Source organism: Sylvia atricapilla, chromosome 18, assembly GCF_009819655.1.
Source record: "Sylvia atricapilla isolate bSylAtr1 chromosome 18, bSylAtr1.pri, whole genome shotgun sequence".
Classification (NCBI taxonomy): Eukaryota; Metazoa; Chordata; class Aves; order Passeriformes; family Sylviidae; genus Sylvia; species Sylvia atricapilla.
The window spans coordinates 965,885-988,647 of record NC_089157.1 but is presented as its reverse complement, the minus strand read 5'-3'; the positions used below and the strand labels follow the sequence as shown (position 1 = coordinate 988,647).

General features: G+C 50.9%; 1 protein-coding gene across 1 annotated transcript in view; it reads left to right on the top strand.

Annotated features, from left to right (window-relative positions):
• Positions 1 to 404: 404 nt before the first annotated feature.
• STX8 (syntaxin 8) overlaps positions 405 to 22,763 on the top strand; it is an 87,049-nt gene continuing 64,690 nt past the window's right edge. Inside the window, exons 1-6 of the mRNA XM_066331862.1 lie at positions 405 to 480; positions 1,346 to 1,445; positions 6,318 to 6,412; positions 7,966 to 8,076; positions 13,915 to 14,039; positions 15,305 to 15,397. Coding sequence (XP_066187959.1) covers positions 464 to 480; positions 1,346 to 1,445; positions 6,318 to 6,412; positions 7,966 to 8,076; positions 13,915 to 14,039; positions 15,305 to 15,397 — 541 coding nt within the window. The 5' untranslated portion in view covers positions 405 to 463. The remainder of the gene's footprint in view (positions 481 to 1,345; positions 1,446 to 6,317; positions 6,413 to 7,965; positions 8,077 to 13,914; positions 14,040 to 15,304; positions 15,398 to 22,763) is intronic.

The window sequence follows — 22,763 nt, the reverse complement described above, 5'->3', positions numbered from 1 at the left end:
CCCCTCTGCCCCTGGACCGCACATCAGAACCGCTGCGCCATCGGCCCCGCTCCCTGCAGCCCCCTCTGCCCCGGGCCCGCTACCTCTCTCCTTCCCCTCTCTCCCCTCTCTCCTTCCCCTCTCTCCCCTCTCTCCCCTCCCTCTCCCCTCTCTCCTTCCCCTCTCTCCCCTCTCCCCTCTCTCCCCTCTCTCCTTCCCCTCTCTCCCCTCTCTCCTTCCCCTCTCTCCTCTCTCCCCTCCCCTCTCTCCTCTCTCCTCTCTCCCCTCTCTCCTCTCTCCCCTCTCCCCTCTCTCCCCTCTCTCCTCTCTCCCCTCTCCCCTCTCTCCCCTCTCTCCCCTCTCTCCCCTCTCCCCTCTCTCTCTCCCGTTCCCTTTCCCCTTTCCCCTCCGTCCCCTCCCGGCGCCTGCGCGTGGCGGGTCCGGGCGGATCCGGCGGAAGCGGCGGGAAGGTTCCGGGGCCGCGATGGCTCCGGACCCCTGGTGAGCGCCGGGCCGGGGCTGTGGGCCGGGGCTGTGGGCCGGGGCCGTGGTTCGGGGCCGTGGGTCGGGACCGTGGGTCGGGGCCGTGGGCCGGGGCCGTGGGCCGGGGCCGTGGGTCGGGGCCGTGGGTCGGGGCCGTGGTTCAGGGCTGTGGGCCGGGGCCGTGGGCCGGGGCTGTGGTTCGGGGCTGTGGTTCGGGGCTGTGGTTCGGGGCTGTGGTTCGGGGCCGTGGGTCGGGACCGTGGGTCGGGGCCGTGGGCCGGGGCCGTGGGCCGGGGCCGTGGGCCGGGGTCGTGGTTCGGGGCCGTGGGCCGGGGCTGTGGTTCAGGGCTGTGGGTCGGGGCCGGGTCAGGACCGGGCCTGCCGGGGCTGCGGAGCGCCCGGAGGCTGCGGGTCCGGCACGGGGGGAGCGGGGCCGGGCTGTGCGGGGTTTGGGGGTTGTGCCTGCCCAGAGCCCGTCCTGCTGTGCGTGTATTGTGGGGGCGCTGCGCCTGCCCTGCCCGGGGCCCTTCACTAAATCCCGGGCTTTCTGGGGGTGTGTTTTGGGGGTGTTGTGTTTTCCTCTGCCGGGCATTTTCCCGAGGCTTATACCGGCCCATCCCATCCTATCCCGGCCGGTCCCAGCGGGTCCCAGCCCATTCCACCAGATCCCATCCGATCCCGGCGGGTCCCAGCCGATCCCATCCGATCCCGTCCGATCCCAGCGGGTCCCAGCCGATTCCGGCGGGTCCCAGCCTCGTCCAGCCCATCCCAGCCGATCCCAGCTGATCCCGGCGGGTCCCAGCCGATCCCATCCGATCCCGGCCGATCCCAGCGGTCCCAGCCCATCCCGCAGCCCCGGGCTGAGCCGCTGCCGTGCCCGCAGGCTCCCGCAGCTCGCCGCCGCCCGCCAGCTCGCCCAGGACATCGCCGAGAGGATCCAGGAGCGGAGCCGCTGCCAGCGGAGCGGGGAGAGCTCGGCCAAGGTGCCCCGGCAGGGAGAAGGGCCCGGGGGCTTGGGGCCGGGCTGTGCCGGACACGGGCTGGGTTTGAGTGTGCGGGATTCCCGGGATGCGGCATTCCCGGCAGTGCGGGATACCCGGGATACGGGTCAGGGGGAGGGCGGCATGCCAGGGATGCGGCATTCCAGGGATGCAGGGTTCCTGGGAATGCAGGATTCCGGGGTGTAGGATTCCCGGGATGCAGGATTCTCGGGATGCAGGATTCCCGGGGTGCAGGATTCCCGGGGTGCAGGATTCCCGTGAGTGCAGGATTCCCGTGAGCGCAGGATTCCCGAGGTGCAGGATTCCCGGGATGCAGGATTCTCGGGATGCAGAATTCCCGGGATGCAGGATTCCCGGGATGCAGGATTCCCGGGGTACAGGATTCTCGGGATGCAGGATTCCCTGGATGCAGGATTCCCTGGGTACAGGATTCTCGGGATGCAGGATTCCCGGGGTACAGGATTCCCGGGATCGGGCCGCGGGAGGGCGGTAGGGGCTGCGGCAGGGGCGGGCCGGGGCCGGGCTGTGTCGCTGTCGCTGTCCCCGCGGGGGAAGGTGGTGTCCCAGGGCAGTGTCACTGTCCCTTGCCGTGTCTGTAAAGGGGACGGGCAGCGGCTTCCCGATGTCACAAAGGTCATTTGGGTTCGGCAGCAGCGATTCTCTGCGTGCAGCAGCGCCGGCTTTAGGGAGGAGCTGTGGCGGTGCTGGGCACGCCGTGCTGTCTGCTGCGGGCTGTCCCTGCCCCGGGCTGTCCCTGCCCCGGGCTGTCCCTGCCCCGGGCTGTCCCTGCCCCGGGCTGTCCCTGCCCCGGGCTGTCCCTGCCCCGGGATGTCCCTGCCGGGGTGGAGCTGTCCCAGAGGCTTGGGGATGTTGGGATGGAGCTGTCCCAGAGGCTCAGGGATGTTGGGATGTTGGGATGTTGGGATGCTGGGATGGAGCTGTTCCAGAGGCTCAGGGATGTTGGGATGGAGCTGTCCCAGAGCTCGGGGATGTTGGGATGGAGCTGTCCCAGAGGCTCAGGGATGTTGGGATGGAGCTGTCCCAGAGGCTCAGGGGTGTTGGGATGTTGGGATGTTGTCATGGGGCTGTCCCAGAGGCTCGGGGATGTTGGGATGGGGCTGTCCCAGAGGCTCAGGGATGTTGGGATGTTGGGATGGGGTTGTCCCAGAGGCTCGGGGATGTTGGGATGTTGGGATGTTGGGATGGAGCTGTCCCAGAGGCTCGGGGATGTTGGGATGTTGGGATGGAGCTGTCCCAGAGGCTCGGGGATGTTGGGATGGAGCTGTCCCAGAGGCTCAGGGATGTTGGGATGTTGGGATGGAGCTGTCCCAGAGGCTCAGGGGTGTTGGGATGGAGCTGTCCCAGAGGCTCAGGGATGTTGGGATGTTGGGATGGAGCTGTCCCAGAGGCTCAGGGGTGTTGGGATGGAGCTGTCCCAGAGGCTCAGGGATGTTGGGATGTTGGGATGGAGCTGTCCCAGAGGCTCAGGGATGTTGGGATGGAGCTGTCCCAGAGGCTCAGGGATGTTGGGATGTTGGGATGGGGTTGTCCCAGAGGCTCGGGGATGTTGGGATGGAGCTGTCCCAGAGGCTCGGGGATGTTGGGATGTTGGGATGGGGTTGTCCCAGAGGCTCAGGGGTGTTGGGATGTTGTGATGGGGCTGTCCCAGAGGCTCAGGGATGTTGGGATGGAGCTGTCCCAGAGGCTCAGGGATGTTGGGATGGAGCTGTCCCAGAGGCTCAGGGGTGTTGGGATGTTGGGATGGAGCTGTCCCAGAGGCTCAGGGGTGTTGGGATGCTCACCAGCTGCCCTGTGCCCTCTCTCTGTGAATGGGGAGCAGATGTTCCTCCCCCAGGGCCGGCTCCTGCCTTTTGCAGTGGCTGCAGCTTAGAGGGAATAAGAATTTTGCAGCCTTGTTTTAGCTGCATTTCTAAAATACAAGCCCAGAGTTAAATGGGAATGAGAAGCAGCAGCTGGAGCTTACCCAGGAATGTTGTGTTCTCCATGTTTTCACACTTCCTGTTCAAGAAATAAAATAAAAGTGAGGTTTTCAGGATGCTGCTTTTCCTGGGGTCAAAGGCTCATCTTTTCCTTACCTGCTCCCTTCAGATGTGTTCAGATGAAAATTGCTGTATGCCCTTGAGTTGTTTGCTTATAATAATTGAGACAATTAAAGCCCCAAGGCTTTTTCTAGCCCCTCTCTATATCAGGGCTGTAATGCAGTGCCTGATCACCGGATCTGCTGGGCCACTCACTTTGCTGAGAGGTGTTCAGATCAAATGCCACTTCTGAAATGTTTCCTTGCAAGAAATTCTGAGAAAAAGTGTGTAGGCTGTGCACAATAACCAGTGCTGCTGAATGGCTGCCTTAGCAGGAGTTGAGAAGGGGTCTCAGAAAACCCAAATAAGTGGGTTTTGAGAGCAGTGTGTTCTCTGGCTTTGGAGAGTTTGGAGGTGCAGATTAAATTCCTGCTTTCAGGATGGTGAAGTATCACGATTGTACAGATCCACCTCAACAACAGAAGACGAATAAAAAGATTCCTGCTCAATCTGCCTGTATTTATAGAGGACAAAGTCCTTTATTGCCACCTCTGAGGAGTCCAAACCCCAGTGAAACGTGGGGTTGGTGTTTGGAGCCTTTCTGGGGCTGGAACACTCCGAGGTTGTGTTTTATGGAAACATTGCACGGGTGACTGACCTCTCCATAAAATCATTTGTCCCGTGCTCTGTGTTTTCCAGCTTCCTTTAATCCATTAACAGGTAAAGAGGGATATTTGGCAGTTTGATTCTACTCTAAACAAGTTTCCAACAACGAGAGAGGTGTTTTCATAACAGAAATGAGAACCCCACGGCTGAGCAGTCGTGTGTCCCGTGCCTCCTGAGGGCTGTAATGCAGGAAAATGTCTTTGGACAGCATTGGCCTTCTAGGGAGAATGTAAACAGGGTTTATTTTCATAGGATTTTGTCATTAGCATGGCTGACAAACTTCTTGCTTGTTGCTGAGCCAAAAATAGAGCAGAAAATCTAAAATGGAAAAATAAACTGTGAGGGAAGATTTTAATCCAGCACTTACCATCTGTGAACTCTGCTCTATTAAGCTGATCATAAAACTTCCATTGGTTCCTTTTCTTCCTGCTTTTCTTCTTTCTTAGTTTTCTGTAAAGAAGGTGAAATCTTTTGTCCTCTGACTGCAGTTTCTGGCCAGGTGGCTGCATTTGGTGGTTTTTTTTGGCCGTGTCTCCTTTGTGCTCTGGTGCTGTTCTGGGTCAGTCAAATGCAGCATTTTCCACCTGGAGCTGAGAACAGATGAAAAGACCTTTTATTACCTGATTGCAGAGCTGGAGACCATGCAGAGGCTTCAGCATTCCCAAAATCTGATCCCCCATCCTGGTTTGGAGCTGCTGCCGTGGTGCTGCTTTGGTCCGGAGGTGGATTTTGGCTACCTCAGCCTGGGTGCACCTGCTCTCTGATGGATGTGGTGGTGTTTGAGAGCAAACCTCAGCGAGTCAGAGAGGTTTAATCTGCTGAGGCTGTCCTGCCTCAGCCCTGTGCACACAGGCAGGGTGTGGCAGCACTGACCCTGCAGAGCTGCTGCTGCCTCTCCAGTAAATCAGGGCTGAGAGTGAGAGCAGGTATTTCCTCTCTGTTCCCACTTCCCCACAGGGCTGCTGCCCATTGCCAGCCACAGCTGGTAAACAGAAAGCACAGCAAGTCTTAATTGGGGCGACTTGCATTGTTAATTGCAGTTAGAGTGGGGTTTTTCTGCATAACTGGAATGAAAGGAAATAATGTCTGAGGAGGAAAAACTCAGAGGATAATGTGATTTTGAGTTGGGAAGGGGTGAGGAGAAAGCAGGAGGATTCCTGCAAGCCTGGGGGTTGCTTGCAGCAGGGAAGAAGGACTGAATTACATTTTTACTGAGAACAGACTCATCTGGATCTTGGGCAGGTCAGTGTGGAGAGAGGATTTGGGAGTCCTGGGTGATGCCGAGAAGGGAAATGGAACAGTCTGAATTTCTTTGGGGTCTTAAATTTCAAGTCTGGAGGAGTTCAGTGCAGGGAATGCAGGAGCATGTAGCAACCTTCTCTGTTCCTGGTAGCTGGGAAAGAAACCTGGTAGTAAAGAAGCTGGTGCCTGCATTTTTATTTGAGATCGGAGGAAAGAGCTGGAAATTTACTTGGAAAATATTAAAACGCTGAACTGCTTTGCCCAAATGAAGAAGTGTGTTTATAAAGACTGGAGAGACAGCTTTCCATATTCATCAGCATGAATTCCTTAGAACTGTGTTTGTGAAACTTCCATTGTTTTGTAAGCAGCCTGCAGTGACTTCTGGCTCCGTGGGGTTGCAGTGGAGCCCTTCACACCTGTGCAGTAAAAGTGAAATATATTGTCATGAAACAGCATAAAATGTCATGTAGACCTGACAGAGCAGGCAAGTGACAATCTCTGTGTCCCTCAGGTCAGTGTGACCATCAGGGCAGTGACAATTTCTGTGTCCCCCCGGTCAGTGTGGCCATCAGGGCAGTGACCATATCTGTGTCCCTCAGGTCAATGTGGCCATCAGGGCAGTGACAGTCTCTGTGTCCCCCAGGTCAATGTGGCCATCAGGGCAGTGACCATATCTGTGTCCCCCAGGTCAGTGTGGCCATCAGGGCAGTGACAATCTCTGTGTCCCTCAGGTCAGTGTGACCATCAGGGCAGTGACAATCTCTGTGTCCCCCAGGTCAATGTGGCCATCAGGGCAGTGACCATATCTGTGTCCCCCAGGTCAGTGTGGCCATCAGGGCAGTGACAATCTCTGTGTCCCCCAGGTCAATGTGGCCATCAGGGCAGTGACCATATCTGTGTCCCCCAGGTCAGTGTGGCCATCAGGTCCTCACTGCAGAGCCTCAGGGAGAAGATTGATCAGCTGAGGGAGCTGCTGCTGCGGGCAGTGTCAACACGTCAGATGTATCCTGCCACCCCTGTCCCTCTGGGATAAATGTGCTGTCACCCCTCTGCTGCTCTGGGTTCTCTCCTCATTCCCTCTGCAGGACAGTTTGTCACCAGAACTTTCTCTGTGCTGCTGGTTGTTGTTTTCATGGCAGCTGTGGAGCCAGAGCCTGGCTCTGGTCACCTCTGTGTCGCCCTCCTGGTCACCTCTGTGTCACCGTCCTTAACAGGATGGGCTGAGAGGAGTTTAACAAGATGTTTGAGGCACCTCAGGGCTGCCCTGGTGCTGCTGTGCTGGTGTATGAGCAAGGTCACTTGTCCAGCACTAAACTGGCCCAGGAGGCATTTTCTTGTCTTCCACTTTCTCTTCCATTTTCTCTTGGCATTTTCTCTTGGCCAGGCCTTGCTAAAAGGAAGGAGGAAGCTTTGTTCAGGCTGTGGGCAGGCCTGGGGTATCCTGACTTTGACTGACTTAAGAAACAACAGAGCTGCAGCTTCAGATTGATCAGAATGCTGTGAAATACTCCTTGGGAAGAAATGACAGATCCTGTGCTAGGAGTGTCACCCCATGGCCAGACTGGGACATGCAGGCAGAGTCAGGTTGAGGAGTCCCTGAAGGTGTCCAGGTGCAGTCTGGATTGAAGGAGGAATGTTTCACTCCAGCCTAGCACAGCAGAAATCCCTCCTGAGCCCTGAGTGCTGTGCTGGTGGCCAGGGCTGGAGTTCCCCTGCCTGGTGGCTGCTTGAGCAGGCAGATGCTGCTGCTGTGGCAGAAAACACACACAAACCAGTTCAGCACTGCTGAACCCACTCAGCAGTACTTGGGGGAGAGTTAGAAGTCCTTCAGGATGTCACTGAGGTTAATTTAAAAAAGCCCACACAGCTCCCCTGTGGAAGGCACAGCTCTTGAGAGGCACTGTGTGAATTGTTCCTCTGCTCGTGAATTGCAAGTGGAAACAGATGCCCAAAGGAAAGTTTTGGTTTTTCTCTGATCCCTTGGCTGGGAGCTGCTCCCCTGGTCTGTGTGAGGAGCCTCCAGTGAAGTGAGATGAGAAATACCCCGCTGATTTTAGAGGCTCTGTTCTGCTTGGCCCTGCCCTGGTGGTGTCAGGGCAATTTGGAGCTCTTTTAAGAAATCTCATTCCTTCCCTGGGCTTAACCTGTGCAGTGCTGCTACACTGTCAGTGTTAGAGACCAACAAATTAACAAAACATGACTTTACTTGGATTTTGGAGGGGGAAATGCTATTCTTAATGCTAATTTGACAGTAATTATCCTTTCAGTCCTGTAGTTACTTTGATGGTGGCATAAAGATCATTCTGTGGCCACTGTATGAAACATTTATGTAAGGATCAGAAACACATTTAGAATTTCTAACAGCAGGTTTCACTCAGAAAAATGTGACAAATCCTCTTAGATCTTGGATAACATTTTTTTTTTGTTAAAATTGTTAATTTTGACAATCACAAAGTCTGATTTATCTTAAAGGATGTATAGCAGGTATTATTGTATACAATGAAATGAAAGCTTCTCGGTGTTTCTGAGCTTGGTCCTTAACCCAGAGCCATCAGCACGCAGCTGGAGGGAGACAGGAGGCAGAATCTGCTGGACGAGCTCCTGACACGGCACAAACAGCTCGAGGCATCCTACAGGAATGAAGGCCCGGAGCCAGACATGAGCAGGTATGGACTGTCCCCTCCACTCCCAGCAGAGCTGTGCCTGGAGTGCACCTGAGGTGCTCACTGAGCTCACTGACCCCTGCAAGGAACAAAGGCTTTAGTGTAGAAATGTTGTGGTTTTGTCAGCGACAGCCCGGTTCCTGGCAGTTCTCTGGGAGTGCTGGCTCTGGTTTTGGTGACACTCAGAGTTCAGTTGATGCTTTTGTGCATTCCTGGGTGTATTTCTGTTTGCTGAGGGTCTCTGCAGTGAGGTGGTGAAGGGCTTGGCTTCAATACTTGTGTTCTCTGGTGTTTGTTACCCCCAAAGCCTGTGCTGCCCTTCTTGCCCACGGCAGCTGGGGCTGCCCCTGGAGCCCTGGCAGTGCCCAAGGCCGGGCTGGGCAGGGCTGGGAGCACCTGGGACAGTGGCAGGTGTCCCTGCCATGGCAGGGCTGCCACTGGGTGATCTTCAAGGTCCCTTCCAGCCCGTTTTGTGACATGTGATTGTGACTGGTTTGTCATCTTTGCTTATCCAGACCTCAGGGCAGCACCTGCTGCAGGTGATAAACCTCCAGACCAGGCTTGAACCCACACAATTGTTTAAGGTTTGGATTCTCCAGAGCTCAGTGCAGCTCCTGGTGTTGTGTTGGCTCTTAAATCCATCAGGGAGTCACCCACAACACGTCAAACAGCGAGCAGGCAAAATGGGACTGTAATGTGGGACAGCTCTTGTGTGTCCCCTGCTCTGAGAGTCCCTGAGCTGGTGTGGCTTTTGTGACCATCCCTGCTGTGCTGGCGAGGTGCTGCTTCAGGGATGCAGCCTTAGCTTGCCCCAGCCAGGAGGTGTCGAGGCAAACGGGAGGAAAATACCAAAATCCCTTGATAATTTCATTGGAAAGAAGCAGGGAATCCAGTATTTTCCAGGAGAAGATAACATCAGGGACAATGTTCATTTGCTCGTGTTGCAAGGCTTGAAGTTCTCTTTTAACTTCTTTTATTTAAAAATGGATAAAACTATACCAAATATTCCAGCTGGTGGATTCACACTCCTTCCATGGTCTCCCCTGTGGGTCTGGTTTTCAGGGGTACAGGCAGAGACAACTCAGGGCCTGGATCTTGTGCCAGGAAATCCAACTTTGCTCTCTTGCCTGAGCCTGGGCTGTGTGTGGGTCTGGAGGGAAGGGGCTTGGAGAGAACTTGGAAAGAGTTTGGAAGGAGTTTCAGAGGAGTTTGGAAAGAACTTGGATCTTGGAAGGAATTTGGAAGGATCTTGGAAGGAACTTTGGGGTAGTTTGGAAGGAGTTTGGAAGGAACTTGGAGAGATTCTTGGAGGGATCTTGGAAGGACTTTGAAAGGACTTTGGAGGGATCTTGTAAGGAGTCAGGCAGGATCCTGGCAGGAGCTGGTGGCAGGCACGGAGCCCCCAGGGTCTGTGGGGCTCAGCTGCCCTTCCCAGCTCAGGGTGCCCTGAAATCCTTGCAGAGCCTGGCCCAGCTCTGGGATTCAGCCGTGGCAGAGCCCAGCCTGGAATGTGCCTGGAGCTGACACTCAGCTTTTCCCTGCATTAGAAAAATCAGCCCCTGGGGTTTGATGGGGCTGAGCAGTGACACTTGCCTGGCTTGTGCTGCTTTTCCATATCTGATCCAGGCCTGATGTGACAGCCCCCGGTGCCCAGGCGCTGTTCCTGCCAGCAGCCCTTCCTTTCATTAACCTTCCTGCACCACTGATCACATAGTTATTGTCCCAGGGCCCGGGGCTGGGAGCTTTTCCCTGGAATTAAGCTGGTTTACGTTTGGTCACCACTCAGTGAGTTTCACACCCTTTGAAAGCTGCTCTGAGGCTGTTTCTGGGCTGGGCTTTAAAGCTCTCAGGGTTGATCCCAAGTGACAACTGCGGGCAGGACACTCCATGGCTGGGGACAGCATTCCTGCCCCTGGTGGCCTTCATTCAGGTGCCACTGGGATTTCCCAGGGAAAGGCTGTGCTGTTTGTGTGGCTCACCTTGAGCAGGGCCAGTTAACAGTGCCTTGGAGTGGCTTTTGAGAACCATTTCAGATCTTCTGCCCCCTCTTCTCCTGGGCAGAGATCTGGGCGGGTTGTTGGGACAGGGGCTTCAGTGGGGCAGAATTCCCAGGGCTTCACTCCAATTCCAGAGGCAGGGCTGGGAAAAGCAGCCAGGAACGTTGACTTTCTGTGTGTTACATGTCAGACTTTGAGAGTATTTAAACATTTGTGCAGGCAGAGGGATGGGAGTGTTCCTGCTCCTGTCTGACCAGGTCTCAGGCTGGAGAAGTCCATGTCACTCACCAGAGAATCCATAAATTCACTGGCCTTCCTTGATGTCTTTTGGAATTCCTCAAAAACAGAGGCAGCTTCTGCTATCTGGGGGACACCTTCAGTAAGAGCTAGCCCAGGTACATTTTAGAAGTGTCCGTATTCTTTTTTCTCTTCAGTGTGGGTCACCATTTTTCCTGGCTGAACACCTTCCTGACTGATGGAAGGTAATTCAGCCTTGATCCAAACAGGAATTCTGCCTAATGCCAAACAGGCTTTTAATCCCTCAGTGCCTGGCTTCAGGTGTCAAATGCTTTTGGGAATCTGGCTGTTGTTTGTGGGGGGCAGATGCTCTTTGGGAAATAAAATGAACAAGAGTTGTTCAGGTGCCTCTGAAAGTCCTTCCTGGTGTCCTTCCTCCCTCCCAGTTCCTGCTGGAGCCTCCTGGCTGGGATGGGGCTGACCTCAGCTCTGGGAGGTGGATGGGAAGGGTGGGAAAAGAGGGAATTGTCCATCCAGGAGAGAACCTGAGCCCCAGGATCAGATCTAGGAGTGGCCTGAGGCTTTCCAGGGTTTGGCTGTGTGATCAGGAAGCAGCGTGGTCAGGATTGTCCCACACCCTCCTGAGCCAGCACGAGCAGCTCCCAGTCCTTGGAGTGGGACCAGCCAAAGGGAAATGGTGTCAAGAACAACATGGAAATTCCTGGAACGTGGCAACAGCAGTTCTTGTGCTGCTGAAGCTGGAAGTCCTCTGCCAGCTGCAGGGAATGCTGGAGACTTCCCATCAGGAGAAGTTCTTGTGGGGAGATCTCCATCTGGGATGGTACCTGGAGGGGATTTGGAAGTGACTGTGCTCCTGTGGCCTCTCAGGCGTTTTTGGAGAGATAGAGAGGGTTTCTGTTTTTATGTTAAAATGATATTTGTTTTATTTATTAGCTTGGAGCTTCCTAAAAATACAGAGTGAGCCCTGTAAGTGAGAGAATGCCCCAGCGCTGCAGCAGCCCTGTGGAGAGTGACCCTGGGTGCTTCAAAGAGCCCCTCTGTAGTTCAGGGAATGTTCAAGTGATCATCCACCCAACTGTCAGATGACCCAGGTTTTGTTTAAGGCTCAGTCTGGCTGATCAGTCTTGTAAAGCCCTAAGCCTCGATGTGTGGCCTTGGCCTAAAGTAAGTGCTGCTTGAGTAATCTAAGTTACTTGGGAGGTGTCCTAAGAATTATCAGTGAAACAATAAGACAAGCCCTCCCTTGTTAGGCAGTGACAGAGCTCCCTGATTTTAAACCCCATCACCTTTTAAACTCGGGCAACATTGCTGAGCCTTGTAATTAGTTAAATCTGCTCCCATCATCAAAAGGCATCCCCCCACACTCCAGTGCTCTGCGAGGCTCCAAGATTTGCCTGATTAACTTGGCGGAGGCGGTGGGTGGCTAATTGGATAAGCTTTAATCTTCACACCAGCCAGGCGAGGCAGGGCACCCGCACACAGGGCAGGAGGAAGTGCTGCTGTGCTGTGTGGGCAGGCAGTTACCAAACATGTCACAAAGATTATTGTAACGAGCAGACCGCTTGTCATGACCCAACCTACAAGAATAGGGCAGAGCACGGCTGGGAGGGAGGGAGACAGAGCCCCAAATTATTTCAAATTTGCTTGCCTTGGCTGTTTTTTAACAGGCAGAGGTAGTGGTGCTCCTTTCAGCAAGCACAGAGCTTTATGATCCCTTTGCTTTAGTTAAACAGCTCTGTCAGATGTTGTTCCCCTGGGTTTTGTGTCCTCCTAATTGAACTGAATTGGGTGAGCTGCAGTGATGTTTCCATCTTTAACAGTGCAGTGCTGCTGGGGTGTTCACACACCCGCTGCCAGTTGTGAGCCCGGGGGGTAAAAGAGCAGATTTAATCCCCCAGAGCAGGGGGAGAGCTCAGTGATGTGTGAAACTGCATTCCAGGTGTGTGTGAGTTTGTCTAATCAAGCCTGATTGCCGACTTCGATAAATGCATGGAGATGTAATGGAGGGGCAGGACTGGAATGCAGAAGAGTCCCAGCTCCTCTCTGGTGCTGCCCTTGACACCCAGCTGGTCGTGGCACAGGCTCTGCTTTGGTGTTCAGCATCACTGGCAGGCTTAAGGGAGATGTTGAAGTCTATAAAAAGTGCTTTTTAGCCACTTTTATAAAAAAAGTTTATTTTTTTCTATTTTTTCTAGTTTTTTTCTACTTTTCTGTGGTTTTCCATTTCTCATTCTGACTTCACCTTGAGCTGGAGCTCAGTGCCCAGGTCGCAGTGGCAGGGAGAGGAGCTGAAGCGCTCCGTGCCGGGTGTGGGGGATTTTCCAGCGGTGCTGCTCCATCCCACGGCCAGGAGATGGCCCCAGCTGCCCGGGATTCCTGCAGGAGTCAGGAATCTGGCCCTGGGCACAGTCACCTCCTGCCTTTGGCACACGGGGATCCAGCAGCTGTGGGCGCTGGGCAATTCAAAACTCACTTCACAACTCTATTCAAAACTCGGTTCAAAACTCAGTTAAAACCTCAGTTCAGAACTCAGTTCAAAACTCAATTCAAAACTGCATTCAAAACGCCAAAACAACTGCAGCATTCAAATTCATGTCTTGGTGTAATTAAAAAAACACCGAGAATTTGAGAGATCCTAAAAGCTGTATCTGGTCTTGGTTTGTTTGTGGGAGTGCTTTGGGAAAGAGCAGGGAAAAGGTAAAATGGGGATGAAATAGTTTAAAGACAGGAAAGCAGAAAGCAGAAGCTCCAAGTTGTGAACATCTGTCGGGGGGGAGCAACCTCACCATTCCTCCCCCCAAACCTGAGCTGCACTTGTGGGTTCAGGGGACTCTCAGTCTGTCATGAGTCTTTCTTCTTGTAGGAGAAACCAGTGAAGAGCTGAAAGGCAGAAACCAGAAATCTGCTACGGAGGAAATATTTGAGTAGGGTTTCATTTTACTGCTTGGATTTATGTGCCCTGGACATGGAAAACTTGTTTTCTGTGGTCACCAGGGAAGTGTCTGTAATGTGAATAATCTCAAGTCATAATTCTTTGAAAAGAAAACCCATTATTTAATTACTCTTCCATTTAAGAGTGTGTGTTCCTGGCTTCTCCTTCAGGTTGGAAATGCAGGAAGGGAGCTGTGTCCATCTGCAGTTTCTGAAATTCAGGAATGTTCCTGCTTAGGTTTGGTCAGGGTTGCAGGGAATTAAAAATCTCATCTGATTTGCAGTTCTGTTAACAAGTGGATTCATTTAGTGTTTGAGGCTGTAGCAATATTTTTATAGGTTTGTGCTTTGATCACATAGCAAATCCAGGAATAATGTGTATTCCCAGGAATGCTGGGTGCTCTACATGCAAACAGCACTTTATATAGATATATTCTACAATCTATGGGTATATTCTACAATCTGTGGGTATATTATACGGTCTGTTTATCCCTGTAAAATGAATTCTCCCCTTCCAGCCTGTGAGATGGGTTTGTTATTGGGGATTGCTTCTGGCTGATTCCTCCTGGGGTTGCCCAGAGCCCCGTGGAGCGCTCAGCCCTGTGTGCTGCTGTCTGCCAGGGGTTTGGAAATCACTCCCTGGGGCTTTTTTCAGGTCCAGCCTCATGGCAGGAGGGGCTAAACGTGGCATCACCAACCCCTGGCTCTTGGAAGAACCGGAGGAGACCAGAGGACTTGGCTTTGATGAGCTCAGGCAGCAGCAGAGAAGGATCATTGAAGGTACAAGAGCCTTTGTGGTTGTTTTGAGCATCTCTGGGACTCTGAGAGGAGCCTTTATTTGAACCTCAATACACCAGCCTGTGCTGAAGTTTTATTATTTACAGATACAGCTCCAGGCAGCTGCTTTCTGTGTTTGCAGGAGCAGCATTGTGCTTGCAATGATCTTAACTGGATGCAACTTTTTAAATTAAATTTTGAAAGTCCTGATTTTGCCCCTCTTTGTGGTTTTTTTGGTGTGCAGTGTGTGATCACATAAGTGCCCTGGGTGTAAGGGTGTTAATTAATGGGTGCATTAAATGTCTTGTTGAATTGGAACGAGGTAAGAATTAACTTCTCCGAAAAGGGTCTTTAGATTTTGGCCCTCTGCACGCACAAGGAATCTCCATCCAGCTTTGGAAGTGTTGGGAAACCTCAGCCTGGGGAGATCAGGTGATTCATGAGGTCATTTCCAGGCAATTAAAGTATTGGAAATGATGGAAGGAAACCAGTCTCCAGATAAAGCCTGCTGCACTCTGCATGGCAACAACTTGTGTGCAGCTCAGGAGAACCTGGATGGGCCAGGAGGAACCTCAGCTGGGTTTTTAATGACATTAGAGGTAATTAAATGGAGGCTGAAGGAGGGGTGGGAGGGCTGTTGTAAGTGAAGGGTGTCCTGACCACCCCATTTGGGCATCACTGCTGTGCCCTGGGCACTGACCCTCCTCCTGTGCCTCTCCTGGCAGCTCAGGGCTGAGGGGCACAGGGGATGTTGTTTATCACCCAGGGGCTCTGCAGAGCCCTGGGAACACCTCACACCTTCACTGTACACCCTCTCCCCACCCTCTGTGTCCTCTCGCAGCTTTACAAACCTCTTTGGATTCTTTGGTGTTTGCATCACCTGTTTTCTTTTTATTCCTCTTAAAAGTTGCTCGGAAAATTAAAAAAGGCTAATCAGGAGCTCGCTGTGTGTGCCAGAAAATCCCTTGCATTTTGATTGAGTAACAGCTCAACATTAAATTCTTGGATTTTTTTTTTCTTTTTTGGATCCTCAGCAAAAGGTCCCAGCCAGAGCAGAGAAATTATTTACCCATCATTCAGATTATTTCAAGACTACTGTTGCCATAAGGATTAATTTTCATGTTGTGCTCATGTATTTTTCTTGATACATTTTAGCCCTTTAAGCACAGAGTAGATTCTTTTTATTTTTTCCTTCACTTCTACCTATTTTATGTAGCCTGACATTTCAGCAACTTCTTCAAGTAATTTAATATCTTTTCCTGGTGCAGAACAAGATGCTGGACTCGATGCTCTTTCTTCAATCATATCCAGGCAAAAACAGATGGGGCAGGAAATTGGGAATGAGCTGGATGAGCAGAACGGTAAGGACAAGATTTTTGCCTCACTTTTATCTTATGTGAGACTGGGATTTGAGGTTTTTTCTCTCCTCCTCACACAACTGCTCCTTCTGCCCACAGAGCAAGAGGCTGACATGAAAAGTTTCTGTTCAAGCATCCATTGCAGATTGTGCACATTTATCACTGAGTTTATCATTGTGCCTCACTCCATTCCCTGGGGCTGTGTCCAGTGTGTGACCCTTGGGGTGTTTCCCCAAGCCTGACTTTTGAACAGAGAGATTGGTGATTGCTGGTCCAAAGCACAGAATTAATTCTGTACTCCATCTTCTGCATTTTTCCCCTTTCATGACAGTTTTTATGTGTTGCAGGGCTTCACTTGAGCATTGTCATTCTGTTGAGATTGACTGAATGGGAAAGTCTGGAGCAGCCATTAGAGGAGAAGCATTGCACTGTTTGCTCCAGAGGATTTGGTTTGGGAGGCTTTGTGGCAGTGGATGTAGATCAAATAAAGAGCAATATTGAACAGGAGAGCACCCATTTCCTGCCAGAGGAGCCAGTGGAATTGCTCTCCTGGTAAATCCACTTTGTTACTCACTTCATTGTGGCATGAGCTGGCATTGGCAGAGCAGATCCTCCAGCGCTCCTGACTTTTCCATTCCTTCCCCCTTTCTGTGGGAGGTTTGACTTCCACTTCCCTGACCTTGCTGGGGGTGTTCCCACCTCCTGCAGCTTGTCCTGGTGTTCAGATAAAACCTGGGCTTAATTCACAAGTAGCTGATAATGTGCATTAATGAATTAGGCTTGAGGGAGTTGATTTTCCAGGAATAATCCAGTGAGGACTGTGAGGCTCTGCCAGAATCTCCCTCCCTCAAAGGCTGCCCCGCTGGGCTTGAACAGGGCAGTGTCCTTCTCCTTGCTAAAAAATGACAGCTGAAATCTAATCCTGAAACCTGCTGCTCCCTGGGGTGATATTCCCCATTTGTGTCTCTCTGTGAGTTTGCTCGGAGTGAAGGGCTCCCAAATTCACATCCCTGCCATGAGGGGCTGCACGGGAGCTCTGTTCTGAGCCTGGAGAATGGATTTCTCCTCTTTGCCACGGCTAAATCCAGGAGGGATAGGAAATGCCTGGAATATGGCTTTGTTTGTTAATCTTGAGGTTGTTAAGGAAGGGTTTGTGCAGCTGGGAGAGGCTTTGCTTAGTGCTCTTGTCATATTTTGATCCTCTGCCTTATGTGAGGAAAGACATTTTCAATTAGGAGCCTCATCTCATAGGTTTCTTTATTAATTGTTGCTTAAAAAGTCATATTAATTGCCTTTTTTTTTTTTCCTCTCTAAATAGGAAACAGGTGGGAAGCATGAGCATGTTTATAGACTCAGTGAAACTTTGCTTTCTCCTCAGGAGAATACATGATCTGTGTCCCGTTTCTCTGTTGGGGGCTGGGGATGGTTCCCCAAATTCTAGTTTCTGGGATCCTGTAGGTTCTGTGTTTTGTGCCATTGCATTTTTGCCAGACTTCTTCCAGCAATGAGGCCTCGAAATACCTGTGAAATGGAACATATTTAACCCTCCTTTTTATGAATAACACAAAACAGCGCTGCTGTGTTTGTCTCACAGGACGGTTACAAAGCCTTGAGCAAAATCCCTGTGTTTTCATGGGAGCTGCAGACAGCTGCTTGTGGAAAGAGGGGCCCTGTGCTGGGTGCTGGGAGCAGGAGGTGGTGAGGATGGTGTGTGCTGATGGGGACAGCTCAGAGCCCTGCTCGTGTCCCTCAGCCACGAGGAGCAGACCTGCCAGCCCCGGAGGAAGTGTCATCAGCAGAGGCTGAAACTGTCCAAGAGAGCTGGGAAACAGCCTGATTTTACAGATGTGGGGGCAGATCACTCAGCACTTGGCTTCAGCCCTGCCAGGCAAGTGGAACTCCCATGTTTCCGCTGACTTGATGCAATCCCCCTTTTTTTTTTTTTTTTTTTTGGCTTTTTTGGCGGATATGGGGGGGGATAAGGTCAGACATTTTGTTGCCACTGGCACCTTGGAGAAACTGAAGTCCTTAGCAATATTTTCCAGGGGCTGTTTTCCCTGTGCACATCTTACTTCATGCCCTGTGCTTAACGATGAGCAGACTTTGCTCAGGCTCTCTGCCAAGCTCGTGTCACTGCTGCACGCTCAGGTTGATGAGGATAACTGCCCTGTAATTTCCCCTGCCCTGGAATCCCTTTCCTTCCTAGTGCTGAGTGATAATGGCATCGTCTGTGTTGTGGAGAGGCAGGGGAAGTTCATCTTCATTAAGTGCTGCTTCAACATTTCTTTTTCCTCCAGTCAGATTTTCCATCAAACCTCCCCTTTTCTGTGGGAAGGTTGAACTTCCACTTCCCTGACCTTGCTGGGGACGTTCCCACCTTCTGCAGCTCGGGAGGTGCCTGCAGCTTGTCCTGGCGTTCAAATAAAACCTGGGCTTAATTCACAGGTAGCTGATAATGTGCATTAATGAATTTAGCTGATAATGTGCATTAATGAATTAGGCTTGAGGGAGTTGGGTACTGACTTTCCAGACTTGTTCCTCGGGTCTGCTTTATCCATTCCGAGGCTCTCTGGAGGTGTTTGCCCTTCCCAGCTCTCTGAGGTGGCCAGAGGCATTTTCCCCTGAGTCCCAGCTGGTGTAGCTGTGCCCTTGCAGATGCACCAGCACCGAGGGGTTGATTAATTATGCAAAGTTTACTCCTCATGAGGAGCCGGTTCATGCAAATTCCTTTGTGCTTGTTAAATGAGTGCAAAATGATGAAACTTTGCCTTTGGGAGGGAGGTGCCTCGGTGGTGTCTGCTCCTCCTGCACTGCTGGGCTGTGCAGCCCAAGAAAAGATTTTGCTTGGAAATTAAGAGTGAAAGAGAAAATGCCTCAAATCAAAAATTAACCAAAGGAAAAAAGGTGAAGTTAAAATCAGGTGTCATATTCGTATCTTGTTTGGTTTGCCTTCAGCAATGCAACCTGCCCTGTCAGTCAACCAACAAAAAGTTTGGAGCTCAGGAATATTGAGGCTTCCTTTGTTAGATGATGGTTTAAGGAAAATACTAAGTTCTGTTGAATGTTCTGCTCATGCTTTTCGCTCACTTGCTTTCAGTAGTGTGAGTTTGCCAGTTAGACAATGTACGGCTTTAGGCTAATGCATCAAATGGATATCACATGTCTTTCCCATCCACCAAGTTCTGAGTTTCTAGGGCTCCAACATTCTGCTTCATCCTGACCTTGGCAAGGGAAAAAAAGAAGCCAAAACCATCACAAGGAGCAGGGCTGGAGCTTCTTCTGGGTTTTCTTTGGTGGGAGCTGTGCCCATGCTCAGGTGGGGACACCAGGTGACACCAGCCTGGCTTAGCTGCACATCTTTCCACCCATCTCTCCAGGAATCCTCTGGAGCCAGCAGGGACTGCTCAGGTGGGATTGCCTGGCACAGGATATGCTGGAAAAGCCCATTTCCCCCAGGGTACAGCTGGGATGGATGTGGCTGAGTCCCATCCTTGGCTTCCAGGTTTTAATGGGAGTCCCATGTGGTTATTCACTCCGGTTTCCACTGCAGGTTTTCATGGCTCTGCTTAAAGCTGTTGGACCTCTGCAAACCTCCTGAGAGGGGCATTTTGCACTGATGAGCAAAATAGAAGCAGGGTACCAGGAGACTTTTTTTTTCCAGCCTCAGGAGTCTGCTAGCAGTGAGGATTAGCAAAAGAATTTTCCCATCATTAGCTCCAAATTTGGCCCCAGAAAACTTTCTGTAATCCTTTCATCTGTTCCACAAAAAAAAAAAAAAGGAAAGAAAAAAAGAAAAAAAAAGAGAGAGAAAGAAAATAGTGTAAATGGCCTCTGGCCCTGGTGATGAGGCAATCTAATCTAGTGCAATAATTGTGGAAGAATGCTTTCAGAAATTGTGAATGCTGTTTGTTTTACCCTTATAGAGATGTTGTTTTCTCATTGTGACATGCTTGCATGAGAATGGAGTACTCTGGGATGGATGGTAAATATTGGGAGCTTGCAAAACTTGCCCTGTTTGACATTTTTCCCCTGTCAGTGTCCCTTTGCTTTGCTTTATTTTGCTTTGTTCCTTTGCTTCCGGCTCCTCTAAAGTTTATAGCAGAGCGTAAATGAGTTCTGAAATAGATAAGCTGCAAAATCAGACACTTTGTGTCCTTTTCCTGCTTAGGAGAATGCTGTACCCAGCCAGGATGTTCTTAACCAAAATGGATTATTTTAAGTAAACCATCTCTCATTATAATCTTTTAATTATATGGTTATGTAACACTTTGAATTTCTTGTCAAAAGCGAGTTTCTGAAACGGACCAGAAATTGTTGGCATCGTGTTTTTGTTTACAATGGCTTTGCAAACCAAGGTTGCAGTGTCACCTCTGGGCACAGTGGGTGGCACAGAATCCTCCCAGGGGAGGACTCAGCTCAGCCTGGTGTGAGATTTTTGTTATCCTGACACTGCCATCAAAATGCTGGAGACTGGAGCCCTGCTCTGGCTGCTGCTCTGTGCACACGTAGGGAATTATCCTGGTGTCATCAGGATACAGTGAAAATATTCCTGGGGGTGCCAAGACTTACTGGAAAGAGCACCAGGAATGTGATTCCCCTGTCCTAGAGCAGTGCTCAGCCCAGTCAGGACATGGGCAGCAAAGGGCTTCTCCTAAAGATTATTTACATGGCTATTGCAAAATCCAACAAGTCGTCTCACATTTCTGTTTATTAGGGGCATTTTTGCTGTAATAGGAGCTAATTAGCACTGTGTATGGGCTGTGCTTGAGTTATGAGCCTCAGAGCAGGGGGGCTGGGGATGCATTGCATCATTGTTAGGATTAGTTTGTAAATTAGAAATGATTAAAGATCGATTTTTTTTAGAAATGTTCCATCATCTTGTCTAAACAATATCTGTTTTCATCCTATGGAGGCGCAGCCCTGCCTCCTGGGAGCCCCGTGGAGATGGCTCCAGCCCTGCCTGGTGGGCTCTGGAGGTGTGCACCCTTCCCTGGGAAGGGCTGAGCACCAGCAGGTTCAGCTTGCCTAGAAACCTCCACAGAGGCCCAGATGTTTTTAATACTCAGATTTAAAATAACTATCCCTAGCCTGAGTGACCTCAGACCACGCAGATAGATTTTAATTTTGCTTCCTGAGCTTATTGTACGGACTAGAAACAACTTCAGTGTTACTGGGGCGCTGCTCTGTCTTTATTGCACATTGTTTGAGTGGCTTTAACCCTTCCTAGGGGGAAAATGAACTTTGCTTTTTGTCTTGAGCAATCTAACTAGTGCAATACTTGGGCTGGATATGAACACTGAGAAGGTGGGAAGTGGCAAACCTGAGCTCACATGGGTGTTTTTTTACTCCTAAAACACTTGCATGCTAGTTTCTGCAGGTCTTGCCTCACTTTGTGCATCTTTCCTGGGGGCTGAACTGTGCATGTGTGGTGACAAAAACTGTTTGTAGGGACCCTGCCAGGTGTGGGGAAACGTTCAGAGAGAGAGGCCAGGCTTGTAGGAGGGTTTGTGGCAGCAGCAGCAGCAGATAAATGTTACCTCAGAGCATAAAACTGTCTGTGCTGCTGCCCAGGAGCTGGGAGTGAGGGGGGTTAACCCATCCCAGCTGAGCTTTTGCAGGAGTGGATCCCTCAGTGGGCCTGGCTTGGCACCCAGGACAGCCCAGGACAGCCCAGGACAGCCCAGGGGCTGCTGCAGCTCTGGGTGCAGGCAATCGTGGAATGCTTGGGCTGAGGATGGTCTGGGAATGGAAGGAAGGAAGGACTGGGGATGGAGAATCATTTCCTTGTGAAAAATCTTTAACATCACCAAATCCAGCTGTAAACCTGACACTGCCAAGCCCACCACGAGATCGTGTTCCTGAAATGCATCAAAATACATGAAATATTTATTGGGAAGGTCGAGGAGGTTTGGTTTGCACGTGGTTGTAAAAAAGAGAGATTCAAACTCTTTTTTACTGAACATCCAAAATTAGTTTTAACTATTAGTTTTCCTATTTTCCATCTGAGGTGGAATGAGAGTGTTCCATCTCCCAAGGAAGCTGTCAAAATCAGAATGCACTCAGAGCTGCTGTCAGGAGGGCATCGTGGGAAGGTCTGGGAGGGAGCTTTAACTCTTCAGAGCAGAGCTGGAGTTGTGTGCAGTCCATGAGGAATGCAGCCTTGTGCTGGGTGATGAGGATAAAACAAATTATTTGGTATCTGTCAAGGAAGTAACCCTGCCTGTGCTGCCTGCTGGGTGATGGAAACCAAGGTTCCACTGCATTTGCATTGCTTTGAGAAAGGTATCTACAAAAAATGTATTTATAGTGTTTCCTAACCTTTTAAGTATAAGATTTTGCTGCTTCGGTATTTTCAGTGTTTATTTATCCGTGAAATTTCCTGGTATTCTTAAAAGGACCATGGAAAAAGCAGGGAAGCCACTGCAGAGTGGATGTGTCTCCAGGCCAGATGGGAACCTGCACAGGGAGCTCTGGAGCTCAGGCTCAGGGTAATTTCAGCAGTGTTGGATGATTGGAGCAGCAGGAGGGAGGTGTGAGGTGTCCTGCCCGTGCCTTCACTGGAGGGCTGCTGACAGCACGGGGAGAACAAGGAGCAGTCATCCCTGTGCTGCCTGGCAGCTCTGCTGGGGTGGGCTTTTATCCTTGTGCAGCCCGTCAGCCTCTGCTGGGATGGGTTTCTATCCTTTTTCAGCCTTTCAGACTGTGCTGGGATGGGTTTTTATCCTTGTGCAGCCTCTCAGCCTCTGCTGGGATGGGTTTCTGTCCTTTTTCAGCCTTTCAGACTGTGCTGGGATGGGTTTTTATCCTTGTGCAGGCTCTCAGCCTCTGCTGGGATGGGTTTCTATCCTTTTTCAGCCTTTCAGACTGTGCTGGGATGGGTTTCCATCCCTCTGCAGCCTCTCAGGCTCTACTGGGATGAGTTTCCATCCTTACGCTGCCTGTCAAACTCTGCTGTTAAATTCTAAGTCATAACAAAAATAATGTAGCCTTGCTGAAAATTCCTAGATGGAACAGATAGATTTCAGATATTATATATATATGTAGAATTGTATATTATATATATGTAGAATTATATTAGTAGAATTCTATTATACATTATATGTGTGTAGAATTATATATACACAGAAATCTATTCTATTAACCTAGGATTTGTGTAAGACTTTGCATTTGCCTTCACACATCAGTCTTAATTTAGGATTAACCAGACGTGGCTGGGTGTTGCTGCTCTCGGGGGCAGTGGGGATGCTGCTGCTCCTCTCCGTGGTGTTTCCAGCACTCAGAGCACCTGGTGGGGGAGGAAAGCCCCGCTGCTGCCCAGGGCTGCTCACACACACAATGAGCCTGCCTGGCCCCTTGGCACGGGCAGCCT